We start from the raw sequence: 22,694 nt of genomic DNA on the forward strand, positions 1-22,694 counted from the left end.
CATAAAAAAACACCTAAAGAAAGTACTTTAATTTTTGAGGCGAAAAAGTGGGGGGACAAGCATAAAAACTAGCGAAATAGACTTCTGGGGGGTCTGCAAGGATGGATTTAGTGTTTTTGGGATTACAGGTGCATGTAGCAGGTGCGTTATTGACATTTTTTAAAAGTTCACTTTAGAGACATAAAAATATGCTAGCACTTTTTTTCAAGTACCCCAAATTTTACAGGACTACTTATTTTCACACACAAAATACAGCTTTATGCCATTCTTCACCACTTTTGCAAAGACGCTAATAAGAAACTACTTGCCTACCCCAAACACTTTTATTAGGGCTATTAGTACACATCTGCATTCAATTCCTAAGTTAGTGCCTCTCTTTTTGGGGTACAGACTGATTTCCCCACTTCTGACAGTGCTGTCACCGCTTTCCGTTTTCGTGTGTTTTGGACTTGAATAGGGTGAAAATCGGGTACGCACACGAAAAGTTTTCGCCTCTGAAACTGGCGAAGGAGGTGGACAATTGGACAGGCAAAACCTTTCCAACTTTTCGTCTCTAATTGAATACGGGCCTTAGTTGCACTTTCTGGAAAAAAAAAAAAGCCGCCTGGCATTAATATGGTCTCACGGGCCCAGGCGCGCTGAGAGGGTTTTTTTTTTTTGCGTGACTGCAGCAAAGATGTGTAAGGAAGGACACATCTGTAGGACTTCAAGTATGGAAGAATAGAAATTGTAATGTAGTTTAGAATATTAATAATTTTTCATTATTAACTTTAATTTATAAAAAAAAAAAGTCTGCAGGGTACCATAGAAAACCAATAACAGGGTATCTGAGCATAAATAACTTACACAATGGGAAACCATAGCATGAGTACCTAGATTAAAATCGCACCATGACTGGGTAGGACAAATAACAGCGGCAAGAGTAGGGCAACTCACTGCGTCTAGCCGGAGCGTACAGTCTCCAGACAATGATAGGTATCTGTTCAGTAGTGATTTATGAGTACTGAATTACTACTGAAATTAGAACTAAATTCACTGAGCAGTTTACCTGAGATACGACCCCTGGCATGATTCATGTGTTGACTAAAATGTAATCAGAAATGATTGCTCTCTATGGAAAATGTGCTGTTTTTACATAGTGACAGCACCAGAAATGGTAGAAGCAGTGCCAGGTCCTGCCGTATAAACCAGATCTCCACGCTGATACATGCAACTGGTGGGATGCTGCTTTGTATCAACTAAATACATTTATTCTCGGCCATATCTCTACTTTAAGTGTTTAGAGTTTGAGTCAATACCTAATCTTGTTAATGTACAGTGAGGGAGTCACAATTGACGTAATATTCAGTATTACATTGTACATTTTCCATACGTTGGAGGGTGTTTATCTTCTGCACTTTCATATTTAACCCCACTGTACCTCCCTCCATTTCTCTACATGAGCGTTTTGGTGGCGTTCCCCTGAAGAGATCCCTGATGTTCGCTAGGTGGAGGAGGGCGCTGGTCTTTACAGGTGTTAGTGGGGACCTCTACTGGCCAGCTTATGTAATGGTATAGTTGTGTCAGCATAGGGAGAAATCAGACACACGGTAGCTGGCTCCTGGTTAGAAAAGGGCCCCCACAATCTGATCAGGATCTGATGGTCCTTCCTACATATGTGCCAAGTGCCCCGTTCACAAGGAAAGCATTACAGAGCCTGTCCAGTAGAGATTTCAGCTTGTGGTCAGCTCCAGGACTCTGCTGCATTTAGCCAACAATGGTGCAACTCAATGAATGTAGAAAGTAAAAAACAAAAACTTTTTAAATATCTGCTAGCTTGTAGTAAAATTGTTTAATGGTGGGATGCCATAAATTGTTGTCTTTTATCAGCAATTAGCTTACACACTGATACTCCCCCCATGGTCACCACGTCAACGTGGATATATGTATTTCTTTGATACGTCTGAGCACACATGCATCGTGTGACTGTTTCTGTTTTGTAGAATACCACTTTCATATTGTTTAGTAGGGCCTTTTTTAATGTAGTTTTTTTTTGCCTGTGTGGTATGGCCGATGCATTGTGCAGGGTGAGTTATGCCAGCAGTGCACACACTGGTTTTTTCCATGACTTGTTTATTGGCAGTGTTGCTGCTCCTGCTCTATCTCGCTAGCCCTCATCACTGCTCATCCCAGTTTCCATTTCTTTTTTTTTTTTTATCTCTAAGGAGCTCTCAGCACCTTATCTCTGTTTACTTCTGGAAGCATAAAATTAGACTCAGGGAAGCCATTTTGCTACATCAGGAAGAGGGAGCCAGGTCGCAGGAAATGGAGGGTGAAGGAAGCCACAGAGATGTGTGGAATTCTGTGTTTACGTTGCTATTGTGTTTTCCAACATGTGCAGATTATATATATCTCTATGTTCATAAAAACAGCCCTCTAAATAAACAGTGTCCCCTTTCCCTTACTCTGCTGGCAGGAACAGCGCCTGCGCTATCTAAAGCAGCAGGAACGTCGGCAGCTGCAGACCGTCTCGGAAAGTGAGAAACTTCAGAAGCTGAAGGAACGTGTGGAGACCCAAGAGAACAAACTGAAGAAGATCCGCACCATGAGAGGCCAAGTGGACTACAGCAAAGTCATCAATGGAAATCTGTGTATGTCCTCAGCTAAACTGCAATGCAATCTGTTCATCTCCATTAACCAGTATCATTTATTATCTTCCCTAGTGGCTATGGCAGCATAATTTATGGATTCTATATACCCTCACTCAATAACTGTTAGATGTTCCTAGATGCCTGCAGATGATGACCTTTGGTTCTGTCCCAGCCATGGTGTATGTGTGTGTGTGTATATATATATATATGTGTGTGTGTGTGTGTGTATATATATATATATATATATATACATATATATATATATATATATATATATATATATATATATATATACACACACACACGCACGCAGGAAGCCGACGGTCTAAATGCCGACCACCGGCTTCCCGACTGTCTGGTCCCGGGAAAGTACTAATGACAGGCGTCGAAATCCCGACGCCTGTCATTAGACCGATGCCGGGCGAGGACAGCGGCGGGGGGGGGGGGGGGGGTTAGGTTTTAGAGTAGCCGGGGGGACTTAGGGTTAGGCACCCCCCTGGGAGGGTTAGGTTTAGGCTAGGGGAAGGGGGGGGTTAGGCACCCCCCCGGGAGACTTAGGTTTAGGCTGCGGTGAAGGGGGGGGTTAATTTTAGGCACTTGGGAGGGAGGTTAGGGTTAGGCACCACTACGGGAGGGTTAGGGTAGGGAATTAAGTTAGCGATACTTAACTAATTAGCAGTCGGGATCTTCACCTCTGCTGGGCTTCGGCTGTCGGGATTAATATATATATATATATATCTCTATCTCAACCCTTCGTATGACTGACTATGCCAGGAGCTGGCTGCCCTTGCCCTGAGACTGGGCCCAGGGGACTATGTACGATATTAGGGCCTTACTGTTCCGTTTTGCATTACATGGCAGCTACAGAAATTGAGCACATCAGTGACATGTTTCAAGAGAAGCAGCAGGAGCTACAGGCGGCCGTGCTGAAAGTGGAGCAGCTCACCCAGCAGCTGGAAGACCTGCGCAAGGGAAAGCTAAATGGTTTCCAGGCCTACAACGGGCAAATGAGCGGGCCGGCCGCACTGGAACTGAAGAAGCTGTATCAAGAGCTACAGGTAAGTAGCTATTAACCAGCAATAAATGTGTGTTCACTTCACTGGTGTTATGGACCTATGTGGCTATGAATACGACATAGGTGACTTTGTACTGATGGAGTAGACCTGAGTGCACTTTTGAGCATGCAGCATTGAGATCACTGGGGATTCACTATAAACCAGGGACGTCACCGTTCCTTGGGACTTGATGATCTGCTTTCTCATTGGGTCACGAGATGTATTTTAGAGCAGTGATAATACTATGGTCTGATCATGAGCCAAACATTTCCTGAGTATCATTGCTTCATTCCAGATAACTGCTTTGTGTGTTCTAGATCAGGAATCGTCTCAACCAGGAGCAGAACACAAAGCTCCAGCAGCAGAAGGAACTGTTAAACAAGCGCAACATGGAGGTGGCCATCATGGACAAGCGAATTAATGAGCTACGTGAACGGCTCTACAAGAAAAAAGTTGAGGCACGTCAAAAAGAAAACATTCCTGTAAGATTTGCTCTTAATGTGGCCTTTCTGTCCTTTCTATATTGTCAGTTTTGCAAATAATTTGCCATCTTGGACATTTTCACTGGTCCTCATCATCATCATCATCCTTATTATTATTATTATTATTATTATTATTATCATTATTATTATTTACTTTACAATCCGAATGTAGTGATTGCTGACTTCTTCCTATTTACTTTACAGCTGAATCGCATCAACGGAACGCCATCTCCCCAGTCCACCCTATCGGCGTCTGGGCGAGTAGCAGCGGTAGGCCCATACATCCAGATCCCAAGTGCAGTGAATTATCCTCTACCTGCTGATCCGGTGAAGCCTCAGTCTCTGTCGCTCGCTGCTAGTGGAACGCACGCACGCTCCAAATCTGGTAGGTCCATCAGAGCCGAATTCCCTGACACATTGCAGGAAAACGTTTGACTGATGGAAACGGCTGATTTTCCTAAAGCCTCATCTTTCAGTTGTGATGGATATTTAGCTGTCGGGGCAGAAACAGAGAATAAAAAAAACTAAACTAAACTTGTTAATCCAAAATAAATAAGATGGGTAAAATAGGGCAAAGGGACGTCTGTGTATAGAACTTCTTTACATACCTCTTGTGCAAACTGCTGATCAAGAAATCCTAAATGCCCCTGCAGTTCAGTGGCAGCAATTTCTCTCTCTTGACCGTTAGAAAGTATTATCTTAACATACTGGAGAGGGACAATCAAAGGACAGCAGTAAACCTTATAGCTAAAAGTAAAATAATTATTTGTCTCCCTTTCATAAGACTTTGCTCCCTTCTATATTGGCCATTTTAACTCTGGTCACATGATGTTGGTTATGTGGACAGCCATCTCTGTCTACTCTCCGTCCTGTATCTTCAATGCTCTTAATTTCATGTTTAGGTTCAAACCTATGAATGAAGTGTTTCTGATCTCGCCAGACGCCTGAGGCCAGCCAGTGTCTCAGTATTCTTCTGACAGTGGGGTAAACTATTGTAACCATATCCTGTACCGTAATTTTAAGGCACAAACAAAATAGGGTTGAGTATAGCTTCCAGCTCAGTGATGTCTACAGCTGGAGAGTCCTAGCATGCTAAAAATCACAGCAGCTGGAGGAACAAAAAGTTTCCCCCACCAATGTCTTACACTTCTAACTCCATTGAGAGCCGTGGTTAGCGTGCACGCCGTCGCCAATAGTATATATTTGCTATGTTTTATACTAAAGCTAACAAAGAAATGATGGTGGGAAATCCATCTTGCCACAATGCCAGCTATGCCACAGGACTGCCCAAATGGCTCAAAGACTGTACCATCTAATTACCAGACCGCTGACGAAGGACTGTGTTAATATTGGGAAAGGATCTTTATAGCAACTAAACTAGAGGTTCCCAAACGTGGTCCTCAAGGCTCCCCAATGGTTCAGGTGTTAGAGATATCCTTGGTTGAGCACAGGTGGTTAAATCAAACTAACTGAGGCACTAATTAAGTCACCTGTGGTCATGCATGGATATCCTTAAAATCCGGACTGTTAGGGTGCCTTGAAGACAGCATTTGGGAACCTCCGTACTAAACACAGCCTGTGTTAAATAATCAGGATAACCAATAAAAGAGCTGTTTTTCGTGCTTTTTTCCTAGAGTAACCTGGAGTATTTTAGGTTTGTAGAGCCTGTGGTGAGGAAAATGTTAGCATGTGCATAATTACACTTAAAGTGTATCTTGCCCTACTATATGATAAAGGACATATACATTTTATTTATGGAAGACATTTTCTCTTTGTATCATTAACTGTTAATCTATTTACTAGTGACTTACCCTTTTTATTTAAACCCCGCAGAGAAACTTCTTACTTTATTATTCTTTGGCTGAACTTTCCTCCAATCAGAACGATCTAAATTTATGGGACACTATTGTTTAGTGATCTGTTTGGGCATTTTTGATCATCCATATGTTAACCATCATTCATCATTATGTGTATTGTCTCTCTTTCTATTTAAAGGAGGTATAAAGGCCCTCAGACATTTGCAGTTGTATAAAACCTCTCCCCTGACTATTGGAAATCAGCTTGGGAACCAAAATTGGGGTTTATCTGGGGTTTTAGCAACTCTTGAAACAAGATGTTAGTTATATAAATCCTATAAGTCCATGAGCCTGGAGAATGGCGCTCTTGGAGTAAGCAAAACATTACACAGGAAGTTATTGACTAAGATACTGCCAAAGTGGCCTAATATTGCCAATCTGTGTGTCTCTAAAACTATTGGTATACCGAGAACTGTAAACCAAAAAGTAATCAGATGGTTTTCTGGTATGCCCATATTTTTGGTATGCCCATTTCTGGTATGCCCATATCTCTGGTAATCTCCAGACTGGACTAATAGGTCCTCCAGTGCATTGCCATGTGCACAGAGTGGCCATGTTTCCAATGGATCCATGTTTGGGCCATGGTTTTTGTAGTCTCAGATACCCTGCTCGGTTTGTATTTATATCAAATTGAATTTGGGTGGTCCCACTGGAAAGGTAAATGTTATGGCCACTGATTCTAATTACAGCTGCCCATGCACGGAGCACAATTGTGAGTCACCAGAATGTAAATGGAATCCGTTGCTTGGAGGTCAGGTTGAGGGACTGGTGGCGTGTGGACCAGTTAGTGCATTTGGGCAATGATTGCATACACTAGCAAATCGTTGGTAATAGTTGTATTGAGCTTCATACATACTAAGATGTCGGGTCGCTTTGATCATAAAGAGCCGGAACACCTCAACAGAGAGAGCGCCAAACTTACTACAATCCTGTCCCCAGATTCCCTGCCATCTAATAGTCATGGGTAAGGTTATTATATAAGCAAGGAGCATGCTAAAAAAATTAAATCTCTTTTGGGGCTGATGCACCTCATTTAAATTTGGTTTGATGCAATATCATGGCAACTGCAGTGATATATGTGTAACACCTTTTATGGCTATTGTAATGTATGTGTTTCTCACATCACTCTTCTTTTTTTTTTCTGCATCCTAATGTCTTGTCCTGTATCTCTCCTTGGTCTGTGTGCCTTTTTTATTTTATATTATTTTTTCCCCTCCTGATCTCGGGGCGAATGCTCCTCCCATCTGTCGTCCTCCAGTAGAGGGAGACAGTGAGTGTGTGAAACAATCTCCAGGTCCCTGGAAGGTTTCAGACTTAGACATCCTAGTGGATCCTATGCTGTCATCTCCCACTTCCTGTCTCCAGCCTTCTGATCTCATCCATCGGGCGCCTGCTCTGTCTGACACCCTGCACAGTGAGTCTGTTCGGCGGGAATGCTTACTGTTCATGTGCTGATCACACCCAATCTCCTCACCTTAATCTGCCTGTAGACTAATTTACATCATTTCTCATGATGGGACGGGAGACGTTACCACCCAGTAAATCCGACCCTTGTAGTATTGTTGCCGCTGTAGGACGTCCCATGATTTCTGATAGTATTTTTTGCGGTTTGGTGTAGAAAGTGAGTTAAATAAGGTCTACAGATGTGTCCTTATGCACCTAGCCTCTATATGTCATACGGCGTGAGATGTCCGGCGCCACTCAGACGCTCCACGAGGTGTAGCGTGTATATATATATATATATATATTATATAATATATAATGTATTATACTGCAGACCCTGGGCTGTGACTTTAATTGATTTTAAACATGTACAAAGTCGCAGATGAGGCGCAACGAAGCTTGGCGTGAGAAAAGGCCGCGGCCGATGCGTCGTAACGCTTTGCCTACAGAGACACTCATTTGCACACATCTGTACAAATGTCGCACATGTGCGCGATCTAGCGAAGTAGTTTTACCGCTTCCAGTTTTATTTATGTGAAGAGGATGCGCATTTTGAGCAAAATAAAAAAAATAGCGCCCGGCGCGTGTCCTGGCTGGCCGAGAGGGTCTGTTTTGGCGTGACTGAAGCCATAGTGTATGAGGACACACCTGTATGTACACGTTAGCCTTCTTAGATGGAGAGATTATAGAAAATACACCACAGAGGCGCTGATCCTGGGTTGGACACACGCTGCATCTTTATGCTAATGGACTGAGACGCCCACAGCAGAACATGTAGACGCTGCATTACCATATGGCGAGACCCACCATCGGCCGCACCATGGAAACTTGCACCAGCCCTTTCTCCACCTGACTGTGGCCCCTACGTGAGCGGCTGTGCGTCTTTGTATGCAGCCGCTTTCAGCGGAGCGCCCGGAACACTTCCGTGTGACCCAACATCTGTGTGCGCCAGTTTTGCCATTCGCCTCCCACTATAATTTCCAGACCCTGCGTCCGAATCTGTTCTGCGTCTCTGTGTGCAGACAATGGTGACGCGGTGCCACTCAGACGCACACGCAGACCAACAAACATTTGTCCGTTTGCATAAATATATCGGCATAGTGTGCGACTTAGAATCAGCCCCAGAGTGTCTCTGCTGCATTACTGGGCCAGGCTCCGAGGGGGATATAGATGGTCACACTGCTAGCCGGGCTAATGCTGCCGTGTGCGTCTGGGGAGTTATGATGCTCCTGGCATATGAATGACTTCCAAGTTCTTGAAGTTGAATTCAACAAGTAATTATATGATCTGAGGTTCTGGGCACCTATCGGACACTCTCATTATATGCATACAAACCTGCTTAGATCTGTAACACACTGTTAGAACATCACTGGTATATTCCAAGCATGAAGTGAGTGTCCAGCTACACAGAATACACAAATACCGGAGTCGTCCAGGTGCCTGGGGACCGGTGCATTATGGAGAGAGCATGGAGACCGCCTAACATGGCCGGAGGCGGGGTTTCAGTGCCGATAAGTCCTGATTGGATGCCCACAGAACCTGTCCAGTCAGGTGCTACCTACACTGAATGCATGTTTAATTTCCTCCTGTTCTCTCTCAGTCCCTATCCCCCCTCACCCTGTTGGGGATTGATATAAATACTCATCTGCAAGAAGCAGTGTTAAGGGACTGTCATAATTTTTGCTACCAAAGAAATAGTATATAGTTTGTGTAGGGAATTCACTTCAAATAATAGGTATAAGTGGCCATGGTGGTTTGTTTTTACCTTCCACATTGTACATATAGAAATTCAGCACAACACTAATATATATTTTATAGTTCCTGCTTGTCTGTAATGAGTGCACCTACTGGGGTATAAGTATACATGGGACGGTGTCTCTGTCTGTGACTATGCTGCATTCCCTGGCTATCAGAAATGTCCCCCATAATAGCGCATTGCGTGCTTATACAGTGTATGTATGCACCCGCTGTATTGTTTATGGGGGGACCAGTACTCTCTGGCCTGGATTCTACATCTGTGCTGATAATCGGAATCCTCTTTCTGTTCTCTAAGACTAATCCGGTGACCTTGAAATCCTCACCAAAGATGAATTATATTTTTTTTATTAGACTCTGTAATGAAACTTCTTTTTTTAATGGGCCTCATTGTTCACTGCTAATTGGTGTGTGAACTGGGGCAGCCAGAAGCGGTTTACGTGAAGTCACAGGGGATATAATGTAACTTGCAAATTATATTGAACTTTTTTTTTTTTTTTAATTGGTTTTGAAATACCCACTGATTAGTAATTTGCAGGCTTCCATGCATGTATCTGCAGGTCATTATATTCCGTATTCACAGGAAATCTGTCACCCTATGTGTATATGAGTAGGGGGTACAAGACATTGGGGTCTATTTACTAAGCAGTGTTAGGAGACAGAGTGAAAAGTGATAAGGTGCCAGCCAATCAGCTCCCAACTGTCATCTCACAGGCTGTGTTTGAAAAATGACAGTTGGGAGCTGATTGGCTGGTACCTTATCACTTTTCACTCTGTCTCCTAACACTGCTTAGTAAATAGACCCGATTATCTTGCAGTGACTCTACATTAGCAGGTGTTAGTAAGTAGTGAAATAATAAGATCACACAGGAAAGCCCCTTCAAATAAAAGCTCCTCCCAGCATAAAATAATGAGTTTGCCTGAATGGCACGAGTCTGATCCTGGCAGACACCCCTGTCACGCCCCTTTCTCTTTGGCGGGGTGGGGTGTTGGGTCTTAAGGCTAAATTATTGGGAGGTATAGGCCAGGCTAAGGCAGCCTAGGGCATATTCTGTGGAAAACTGCAGGTTGCCTAAATCTCCTTTACTCAAACACAAGTCTGAACGGGATGCGGTCATAATGCAGATCGCTGGGTTTCCAGGCGGATAGGGTTCCTTATTGCATAAATCATTGAGTTATATACCCACATTGTCGGCCTACTGTATGTGTCTTGAGTCTGCAGTAAATGGGCATTTATATTGCAGCACTTCACGGTTAGTACAGTAAATATCTGAGGTTTCATGCTCCAAGAACATCCTTAATTTGGACAATTATTAAAATTTTTTGAAAATTAGTGTTTTTTTTTTCCTCTGATAATTATAACTTAATCTGTTTAATTTTTATTGTATTTGTTTTAAAATTGGCATTTTAGATGACAAAGTAGCGAGTATTATACATTGTACTGCATTGTGGTTTTCCAGCTAATGACGCAAACTGGCCCACGCTGAAACAAAGTGCGACATCCGCGGTGAAAACGCCTCCTGTCAGCACCCCCGCAGACTGGAAGGAATCGAGTATGGAGCCTGGGTTCAAAACTGGACCTATATCCAGCCAGCCTACCTCTGCTGCTGCTGGTGGGTCTGCTGAGAAGCTGGTAAGTGTATATGTAATAAATCATATATTTTATATAAATATATATTTCAGGATTTCCTTTGGGCTTGTTAGCCATGTATTTATATTATCGGATACGCGAGTAGCCCATTTTACTCCAGGTTATGACATCGCTCTGTTCTCTGCGTGGAATAGATTTGTGTTCAATTAGTAGTTTTCTTCTATATCACATCACAGCAAGAATAAGCAGCTCTTCTTGCTGGTGTTAGTACATGGCTGAAAAGTAAACCAAAAGTAGTAACCTGCGCTATAAAATCGGCAGCTAAAGTCCAACCCAAGGGTTACCCGTCCTTTAAGAACAAAACAACAGAATCAAATGGGAAGGTCGGAAGCACTGTCCTTAATTTAAGGATATTTATATGTGGATTCTTCCAACCAAAGCAGGGGATCTGGTTTCCTTTGCATTGTTTTCCTGTGTGGTATATGGTAAAACAGAAAAATAAGCAATAAAAAATAGTGTAATCCTGACTCGGTTTAAATATGAGTCTTGTGATAACATCACACTCACTTCCAAGAGGTGAATATTAGACATTGAAAGGTTACTTAATCCTCTTCCCGTGAAGGTTGTATCTTACATGAGTTGGATACCACTTTCCTCATAAATACATGAAATAAAATGACACAATCATGGTGCAGTGTTAACAAAATCCCTGTAGGGTAAATGGCCCCCAAAAGATTAAACTCTCCTTATAACCAAGGTGAGTAGACGCATTAAGGGTATATTTTGGTTCAGTAGGATGGAGATCCCAAAAATAAAGCTTACAAACAAAAGCACACTGATAACGCAGTATGGTAAAGTATCAAACGATTTATTAATTACTACAAATTTGCTCTACATAAAAATACAATAAATATAGCTTAGTCCCCAAAGGTTGTGAGACCTAAATTCATTACCGAAAAACAACTTATAAAAACTTCCTCCAACATCCCGGGAGGTGGAAGTGATTATTAGGTGTTTCTGGTTTGGTTGTGTAATCCAGATGAATGGAAGGAGGTCACAGCACCAGGCGCCAACGCGTTTCGGATAACAATCCTTTGTCACGGCATCTGACATGGCTGAAGAGGACAGAAGACAATTCTACAAGCCAAGAATTAGTCATCCGGAGGGTTGTGTTCCATCTTAAAATATTGGGAAGGACTCGGCATTCGATAAAGGAGGAGATTATACTCCATAATCAGCCATGTTAGATCCCCATTTTCCTGCAACCTTCACCTCTTGTTATGCTAATGAGGGAAGTGGGTGTGGTTTAAACAATTCCTTATTAGTGAGCACGTCATGTGACTTTAAAATAAGGTTAATAAATTCTAAGTAATTCTGTTAATAGAACATGGTGTGCAATGGCATAGTCTTTTTATCAGAATTTCTTTAAACAATGTTCAGATTCCTCTGCAATTAAAATGTTGCATGACCTTTCTACTTCATGATGCTCTTGTATAAAGGTCTATTTCTCCCTGTGTGACCATTGTTTGACATCTAGGCTTTTCCTGTTTTTTAGCCTGGTGATCCTGGGAAGCTCCCCTCTCCAATGCCGGGACTAAGTAAATCGCTGCCCCATAATTATGGCATGTACCCCGCTCCTCTTCCTTTGAGCGCTACCAATTCTTTGGAAAGGAGGAAGGACGGAAGCTTGCCGAGACCCGGGTCTGGTCCCACCACCCGCTCGCGGCCTCTCCCATTACCGCCTACCAGTAATGTCCACCCTCCGGGCTCCTCGCAGCAAATACAGCAGAGGATTTCTGTCCCTCCAAGTCCCACCTACCCACCATCCTCTTCCCCCTTGTTCCCTGGAACAGACGCAAGGCCTGACCCTCCTTTAACTGTGGCTATTCGACCTTTCCTGGCAGAAAAAGGATCCAGGCCACAATCTCCTAGGAAAGGGCCCCAGACCGTAAATTCCAGCTCTATTTATTCTATGTATCTTCAACAATCCACCCCGCCAAAGAACTATCAGCAAGCTGTATACAACACCCTGAACAAATCCGTCAAAGCAGGTAAGCTTTATAACTACTATTGTCCAATGGCAGCACTATATTAGTTAATGGTTACAAATAATTACATAATTGGTCGTCCCTATCCACAGAGCTCGTGCATAAAACAATGAATTGTGTTCTGGTACAAGTGAAAAGAATAAATAAATATAATGCACACGGTCACCTTTTATTTTATTTTTTTTAATTGAAGTTTATAAAATGAAATGTCTGATTACTGGACTTCTTGTAACATAAATCTGGGTTACAGGAAATTTTGCCGTATGTAATCGTGCTTTATCTCCATAATACTGAGCCATAATTAAGATTAACTATACTTTAATTAATCCTGAAGGGCAGAGTTGTCAAGCTGGCAGTTAATGACAGCATGTGGTCCTGAGAAACTTTTATTCATGTACAGAGGTGCTAAACTTTTTATTTTTAAATTGGTCCCCAAGCACCTGTGCACTTTTTTATTCTAGGACCCCAAAGGAGATGGTTCATGATGGAAATGTATTACGTAACTTACAATCAAGGCCCACCCCCCTTCCCCCTCCCAAGATGATTCTGGGACCCCATTTGTGATCTACAGTATATCCCCAGGCTACACACCAGCTCTCCATTATACTTTCAGTAGGTGTCCTTTCCCAATGAAAACATGAAGAGGCCCCATGAGATAGTTTGTCATCAGTGCTATATTTTTGTCTGTTTAACAAGCCCCTGAATGTGGTGGGGATGGGGGGGGTGTTCCGTTATATATGTTAGTATTACAAATTCTGGAAAGGACCCTTCTTTATTGCTTTGTGCTATCACAGTAAAACAGAGCACTTATTACAACTCTGCAGTAACTGATAATGTCCTATACTGTGCAGCTAGACCTGTGTTGTCCTTAATTAACGCTCCATCTTCATGTATTGCAGTGTATGGGAAACCAGTTGTCCAGCCTGGCTCATCCAACTCCTCGCCCCTGCCTTTCCTACATTCTGCTGGGCCTCCCAATGCTGACAAAGAGGCGGAAGCAGAGGCAGCGCCTCCTACAGGAGAGAATAATGGTGTGGAAAACATTCCACGCCCCCTTAGCCCCACCAAGCTCACTCCCATCGTCCACTCTCCAATGAGATATCAAAGTGACGCGGACCTGGAGGCCCTCAGGAGAAAGCTTGCCAACGCTCCAAGGCCATTGAAGAAAAGGAGTTCTATAACTGAGCCGGAAGGTCCCAGCGGTCCCAACATACAGAAACTGCTTTACCAACGCTTTAACACTCTGGCTGGTGGCATTGAGGCCGCACCTTTTTACCAACAGTGCAACTCACAAGACTTTGTTGGCATCTTGGCGGACGTGGACAATGGAAACGCCAGCACTAATGGCAATATGGAGGAAGCGGTCTCTCTGCCTCCGGCTGCTCTCCCCCCTACACCACCTCTTCCCCAACCCCCACCACCAGAACCGCAGGTCTCCGCGGACGATAATGACAACAAGGTTTGCTCGCCTGTCACTGAGGAACTGATCAGCAGTGAGATTATAAATCCGATTTCAGAAACCACAGAGGACAACAATAATAATAATCCAGCCATCGTCCCATCCATTGAGAAGACGCCAAGCCCTGTACTTGAAGTAGCATCTCCGGTGAAAGAGGAAGTTCCTACCCCACCCAGTGTCCCCGGCACAGGCACCTGCTGTAAGTAAACACTTGTTTCTATATAATCACTACAATACTAATTTGCCTCTTGATTTAGTACTCGTTGAGTGGGTAACACTACTGATCTTCTGTTGCTGTTATAGATGATATACAAGTGACAAAACAATAAGGGGCTCTCTGTGGTTTGATGGGAAAGGTCATGAGAAATAAAAGGAGGAAGGCAATGGCGGGAGGTATCACTGTCATTTCTGCTCCTACCTTCTCTAAGTGCTAAGCTGGGGTATGTCCAGTCTCGGGGGGGGGGGGGGGGGGGGGGTGTTGGATGCTACTAAATCTAGGGGCCCCAAACGCAAAGGAATTCAGACTTCATCACTGACTTCTCGTCATTGTTTATTGTCCATAATAATTTCTCTGAAATCGAACCTGGAGTATTGTCAGGACCTGGCAGTAATCTGTTTTGCTGCTAAAAATATAAATGCCATAAACGTTTGGTTGTATTTATTAGGTATATGCAGGATTTCGTCAATGTCTGCAAACTCCTAGAGCGGCAGAAATAATTTAATGTACATGTGACCACAATCTCTCCCACCACATATCTAACCTGTCCTCAGTGTTTCTGCAGTTATTGGTGGAATGACCAGAGCAGGCTGGGATGAAACTTGCTGCTCTAATTCCAACGTGACTATAGGAATAATGGGAGTTTAAAGTTTGCACCAAAAATGGTTTATGATGCTCTTAATCTGGCTGTTCTGTAACTGGAGTCCCCTTCACTAGCATAGCTGGCCCAAGGGAATAACGCCTAATAGGCCGACTCCACCATGGAAGCATTCATTGAGCTGCGTGCGAGAATAGGTTCCTCCCCCGGGTATCCTAGTGCAGGAGATATCCCAGGTGCACTTATGGCAGGAGGTAGGGGATGAATACTTTTATTGAAGTGACACCTGAGCAAGGGAACTGTGGAAGTAAACGCATCCAAACGCTGAGATGCATTGTACAAACTGTGACCAGTGTGGGTAATGTATGCTATCACACCGTTACATATAGACTGATCAAAATAAGGTATAAGGACATATGTCCAGCAATCTGTACAGATAAATAAATAAATAAAAGGAGGATGATGGAACATTGTTATTATGCTGAGATGTAACCTGGTCGCTTTACGGTAATCAGTGTGAGTGGGATTAGCCTGTGCTGTGTGCAGGTAACTATGGGGCGCTGTAACCACAATCCCTGGTGTTCAGTTTGGTATAGGGGATGTCTGACAGCCTAGAGGGACAAATGATGTAAAACACATGCCTCTATATGTGTGGCCAGAGCCGGCATGTCCTCCTATTTGTGCTTCCAGGCCGGGTCTAGCAGATCACTAGTAATTGGCTTCTGCTGTGTAATCTAAAAAAACAGATGTTCTCGGGCCTGTTGTACAGTGCTTTGTGTATGAGCATCTTATCGGAGTGGTGGGTGCTGTGAGGGGGGGTCTTCAGGAGCCCAGCGATAGAGCCTATAACACTGAGAGCGGGTAATCTGCCAATTACATATATATATTTTTCAATTCTATGGTTTAAAATTGAACCTGTCCTATTACCCGTCCTACAGCAATACCATTATTATTATTGGAATCGGCCTGCACATACAGCGCTGTATCCACTCATGTAGCCCTAGACTAGAGGCCGCTATTAGCAATAATGTTGTAACGTAGTGAAGAGGGACACGCCATTAAAGGGTGAATTAAATATACCCGTATGATTTTTGTTTCCCCTGTGCTGCATGCAAACATTAAAGGGATAAAATGTTCTTGTTATAGGTCCTTTCCCAGTTCCTATGCACACTGTGCAGCAGAAGTGACCATCTTTCCCATAATGCTGCCTTCTTCACGAAGAGCCCTCCTGTCAGTCCTATGGTGTGTGATCATGTGATCCCAGCAGCTTGGGGTGGGGAGGGGCATAGCCAGGAATATGTGCAATAATTGGAGGTGGATTATACCATCAAGGGCATGGGTCAGGGCTGGGAAATAAATCTCAACTATGAATATGCGTGCAGCCTGTGAGGTAGCAGATACGGGTAGATGTACTAAGCATTGGAGAGAGATAAAGTACCAAGCAATCAGCTCCTAGTGGTCATTTTATAGGTTTGAAAAATTACAGTAAGGAGCTGACTGATTGGTACTTTATCTCTCACCACGTTATCTCCAAGGTTTGATACATCTCCCCCCCCCCCCCCCCATATAACCCCTGACATTGCACAGAGTATAATATAAACTATATGCTAGTATATTGGACCCAGCATACGTCAGGTCGAAGGATCTCTCCCCACCCCCATCAACTACCACAGCCTCTTTCACCCGTCTCCTGATCCGGCCCCATCGATTTGTTCCTCTGAATATGCCAGAATCTCTGTTGTCTCTCATTGGATTATGTCTGATCAAGATTTGCATGAGAGTGAAGATAAGTAGTGGTGATATATTGTGGTGTGTGTGTGTTATATAACAATAAAGGGGACACATTCTAACAATGGGGGGGCATAGTATATAACAATAAAGGGGACACATTCTAACAATGGGGGGGCATAGTATATAGCAATAAAGGGGACACATTCTAATAATGGGGGGCATAGTATATAACAATGGGGGCATAGTATATAACAATAAATGGGACACATTCTAACAATGGGGGGCATAGTATATAACAGTGGGGGGCATAGTATATAACAATGGGAGGCATAGTATATAACAGTGGGGGGCATAGTATATAACAATGGGAGGCATAGTATATAACAATAAATGGGACACATTCTAACAATGGGGGGCATAGTATATAACAATAAAAGGGACACATTATAACAATGGGGGGCATAGTATATAACAATAAATGGGAATCATTCTAACAACGGGGGGCATAGTATATAACAATGGGAGGCATAGTATATAACAATGGGGGGGCATAGTATGTAACAATAAATGGGACACATTCTAACAATGGGGGGATAGTATAGAACAATAAAGGGGACACATTCTAACAATGGGGGGCATAGTATAGAACAATAAAGGGGACACATAACAATGGGGGGCATAGTATACATCAATGGGGGGGGCATAGTATATAACAATAAAGGGGACACATTCTAACAATGGGGGGCATAGTATATAACAATGGGGGACATAGTATATAACAATGGAGGGCATAGTATATAACAAAGGGGACACATTTTAACAATGGGGGGGCATAGTATATAGCAATAAAGGGGACACATTCTAACAATGGGGGGCATAGTATAGAACAATAAAGGGGACACATTCTAACAATGGGGGGCATAGTTTATAACAATGGGGGGCATAGTATATAACAATGGGGGGCATAGTATATAACAAAGGGGACACAACAATGGGGGGCATAGTATACATCAATGGGGGGGCATAGTATATAACAATAAAGGGGACACATTCTACCAATGGGGGGCATAGTATATAACAATGGGGGGCATAGTATATAACAATAAAGGGGACACATTCTAACAATGGGGGGCATAGTATAAAACAATGGGGGGCATAGTATATAACAATAAATGGGACACATTCTAACAATGGGGGGCATAGTATACATCAATGAGGGGCATAGTATATAACAAAGGGGACACATCCTAACAATGGGGGGCATAGTATATAACAATAAAGGGGACACATTCTAACAATGGGGGGCATAGTATGTAACAATAAAGGGGACACATTCTAACAATGGGGGGCATAGTATATAGCAATAAAGGGGACACATTCTAACAATGGGGGCATAGTATATAACAATGGGAGGCATAGTATATAACAGTGGGGGGCATAGTATATAACAATAAATGGGACACATTCTAACAATGGGGGGCATAGTATATAACAATAAAGGGGACACATTCTAACAATGGGGGGGCATAGTATATAACAATAAATGGGACACATTCTAACAATGGGGGGCATAGTATATAACAATGGGGGGCATAGTATATAACAATAAAAGGGACACATTCTAACAATGGGGGGCATAGTATATAACAATAAAGGGGACACATTCTAACAATGGGGGGCATAGTATACATCAATGGGGGGGGCATAGTATATAACAAAGGGGACACATTTTAACAATGGGGGGGCATAGTATATAACAAAGGGGACACATTTTAACAATGGGGGGCATAGTATATAGCAATAAAGGGGACACATTCTAACAATGGGGGGGCATAGTATATAACAATAAAGGGGACACACTCTAACAATGGGGGGCATAGTATATAACAATGGGGGGCATAGTATATAACAATGGGGGGGCGTAATATATAGCAATAAATGGGACACATTCTAACAATGGGGGGGCATAGTATATAACAATAAAGGGGACACATTCTAACAATGGGGGGGCATAGTATATAACAATAAATGGGACACATTCTAACAATGGGGGGTATAGTATACATCAATGGGGGGGCATAGTATATAACAATAAAGGGGACACATTCTAACAATGGGGGGCATAGTATATAACAATAAAGGGGACACATTCTAACAATGGGGGGCATAGTATACATCAATGGGGGGGCATAGTATATAACAATAAAGGGGACACATTCTAACAATGGGGGGCATAGTATATAACAGTGGGGGGCATAGTATATAACAATAAATGGGACACATTCTAACAATGGGGGGCATAGTATACATCAATGGGGGGCATAGTATATAACAAAGGGGACACATTCTAACAATGGGGGGCATAGTATATAACAATGGGGGGCATAGTATATAACAATAAAGGGGACACATTCTAACAATGGGGGCATAGTATATAACAGTGGGGGGCATAGTATATAACAATAAATGGGACACATTCTAACAATGGGGGCATAGTAGATAACAATGGGGGGCATAGTAGATAACAATGGGGGGCATAGTAGATAACAAAGGGGACACATAACAATGGGGGGCATAGTATATAACAAAGGGGACACATTCTAACAATGGGGGGCATAGTATATAACAATGGGGGGCATAGTATATAACAATAAAGGGGACACATTCTAACAATGGGGGCATAGTATATAACAGTGGGGGGCATAGTATATAACAATAAATGGGACACATTCTAACAATGGGGGGCATAGTAGATAACAATGGGGGGCATACTAGATAACAATGGGGGGCATAGTAGATAACAAAGGGGACACATAACAATGGGGGGCATAGTATATAACAAAGGGGACACATTCTAACAATGGGGGGGGGCATAGTATATAACAATGGGGACACATTCTAACAATGGGGGGCATAGTATAGAACAATAAAAGGGACACATTATAACAATGGGGGCATAGTATATAACAATAAAGGGGACACATAACAATGGGGGGCATTGTATATAACAATAAAGGGGACACATTTTAACAATGGGGGGCATAGTATATAACAATAAAGGGGACACATTCTAACAATGGGGGGCATAGTATATAACAATAAAGGGGACACATTCTAACAATTGGGGGGCATAGTATATAACAATAAAGGGGACACGAAGGGAAGTAGTGGAGTTAGGGGGAGTGTTGGGGTTAGGCTCTAAGGGGGGAGGTTAGGTTTAGGCAGCGGGAAGGGTTAAGGGTAGGGAGAGAGGGGAGGGTTAGGATACCGACCCTAACCCTGTCTGGATGCCGGCGTCGGGATTTTGCCCACTAGGATCCTGTACCCATCCCCTTTTTATTATATATAGTGCTGTATATAAACAAGTTTATTTTTGTCTATATACAGTATCTGATTCGACCCAACATTTAATGGTCATTTCCTCCAAATCACAGGGAGTGCTGACAGATTCGGTATCATCCTCCAAATCACCAGCAATGTGCGTCAGTGTTTACGCCCCCTGATGATGTACAGCGGTGTTCTGGGCAATGTGAGGTGGTTTTTACGCCCCCTGATGATGTGCAGTGGTGGTCTGGCAATGTGCGTCAGTGTTTACGCCCCCTGATGATGTGCAGCGGTGTTCTGGGCAATGTGAGGCTGTTTTTACACCCCCTGATGATGTACAGCGGTGTTCTGGGCAATGTGAGGCTGTTTTTACACCCCATGATGATGTACAGCGGTGTTCTGGGCAATGTGAGGCGGTTTTTATGCCCCCTGATGATGTGCAGCGGTGTTCTGGGCAATGTGAGGCTGTTTTTACACCCCCTGATGATGTACAGCGGTGTTCTGGGCAATGTGAGGCTGTTTTTATGCCCCCCGATGATGTGCAGTGGTGTTCTGGGCAATGTGAGGCTGTTTTTATGCCCCATGATGATGTGCAGTGGTGTTCTGAGCAATGTGAGGCGGTTTTTATGCCCCCTGATGATGTGCAGCGGTGTTCTGGGCAATGTGAGGCTGTTTTTACACCCCCTGATGATGTACAGCGGTGTTCTGGGCAATGTGAGGCTGTTTTTATGCCCCCCGATGATGTGCAGTGGTGTTCTGGGGAATGTGAGGCTGTTTTTATGCCCCCTGATGATGTGCAGCGGTGTTCTGGGCAATGCGAGGCTGTTTTTATGCCCCATGATGATGTGCAGCGGTGTTCTGGGCAATGTGAGGCGGTTTTTACGCCCCCTGATGATGTGCAGCGGTGTTCTGGGCAATGTGAGGCGGTTTTTACGCCCCCTGATGATGTGCAGCGGTGTTCTGGGCAATGTGAGGCGGTTTTTATGCCCCCTGATGATGTGCAGCGGTGTTCTGGGCAATGTGAGGCTGTTTTTACACCCCCTGATGATGTACAGCGGTGTTCTGGGCAATGTGAGGCTGTTTTTATGCCCCCCGATGATGTGCAGTGGTGTTCTGGGCAATGTGAGGCTGTTTTTATGCCCCATGATGATGTGCAGTGGTGTTCTGAGCAATGTGAGGCGGTTTTTATGCCCCCTGATGATGTGCAGCGGTGTTCTGGGCAATGTGAGGCTGTTTTTACACCCCCTGATGATGTACAGCGGTGTTCTGGGCAATGTGAGGCGGTTTTTACACCTCTGATCGTTAGTGTTAGGAAGCAGCACATGCTGGTCAATAAAGGCCGCCTTTGCTCTGATTGGCTGCCACTGATGGTTGCTAGGAAACAGGCAGAGGCCCCAATGTAATATACTGTGAGGGAGGGAGGCCGCTAGGTACCAGCGGCACAGTATATAACAGGACCTCTAGCTGGCGCTACAGCATACTGAGGATCTAGTGCCCACTCATAAGGATGAGCATGTTTGTCCAAGGAAATGCCATTATTATATAGATTATGTAGCTATATGGTTACTGTCCCGAAAGACTGAGCGAGAGAAGCAAAAGAAAAAAAATCTGCAGTATTAATTTAGACTTTTTGTACATAAATACAGTAATGTCTGTGACAATAATGGTTAAACGTAAATGGAAAGAACTGGTAGCTGTTGTATTGTATGGCTCCTCTATGACATAGAAGCATCAGTGAGTTTCTGTAATACCAAGCGCAACAGCCAATCTTTTTCCATATTTTATTTCTATACATTCACATATGTCACCCTCCACTCCATCGTACATTAAAAGTAGGGTTAAAAAATGCTTGTGGCCTCCCGTTTTGGGCATTCTGAAATTTGCAGTTCCATTCCCCAACAGCTGGAAATCCCTATGTTTGTCTGACTCTGCTTTAATGGAAAATCAATGTGAACATGTTTCTTTTTGTAGTGATTAAAACCAGGAGATCCCGTGTACCTTACAGACTATTTCCTGCTCTCTGCATGCTGAAACTGCACAAATATTCTTCTGGGTTTAATAACTATACGGCCAATCTAGGGAGTGTTCTATCGGCGATTATAACATTGTGTTATGTATGACTGCTTCCAATCACGTCATGCATAGGAATTGGGCTCCTTGGGCAAATGTACTGCACATTTATAATAAGTAAAGTGAAAATGGAATGTCTTAATTGGAAGTTGATTCACAATTATAATAAAAGGGACATGGGGGTGCTGGAAGCAGGTTGGGTACGGGATCGCGGCGGTCAGAATCCCGATAGAGTTAGGATACCAACACCTGTCGGTACGTGTCCTAACTCTACCCGCCCTTCCCCCTAAATCTCCCCCTCCCCCCCCAGCCAAAGCAGCCTAACCCCAATACTTACCGTATGGATGCCGGTGGCTGGTATTCCGGCACCGGCATTCTAAGCGCTGGCCTCCCGACAGCCGGTATTATAAGTACATCCCACTGGAAGCATATAAA

The 22,694-nt window shown here is 43.5% G+C and overlaps 1 protein-coding gene across 1 annotated transcript in view; it reads left to right on the forward strand.

Annotated features, from left to right (window-relative positions):
* PPP1R13B (protein phosphatase 1 regulatory subunit 13B) overlaps window positions 1–22,694 on the forward strand; it is an 82,357-nt gene that overhangs the window by 42,667 nt on the left and 16,996 nt on the right. Inside the window, 8 exon segments of the mRNA XM_088455271.1 lie at window positions 2,456–2,630; window positions 3,492–3,688; window positions 4,003–4,167; window positions 4,372–4,552; window positions 7,282–7,437; window positions 10,682–10,854; window positions 12,368–12,863; window positions 13,760–14,518. Of these exon segments, the coding sequence (XP_088311397.1) occupies window positions 2,456–2,630; window positions 3,492–3,688; window positions 4,003–4,167; window positions 4,372–4,552; window positions 7,282–7,437; window positions 10,682–10,854; window positions 12,368–12,863; window positions 13,760–14,518 (2,302 nt within the window).

Source organism: Taudactylus pleione, unplaced genomic scaffold (genome assembly GCF_031769625.1).
Source record: "Taudactylus pleione unplaced genomic scaffold, aTauple2 ptg000652l, whole genome shotgun sequence".
Classification (NCBI taxonomy): Eukaryota; Metazoa; Chordata; class Amphibia; order Anura; family Myobatrachidae; genus Taudactylus; species Taudactylus pleione.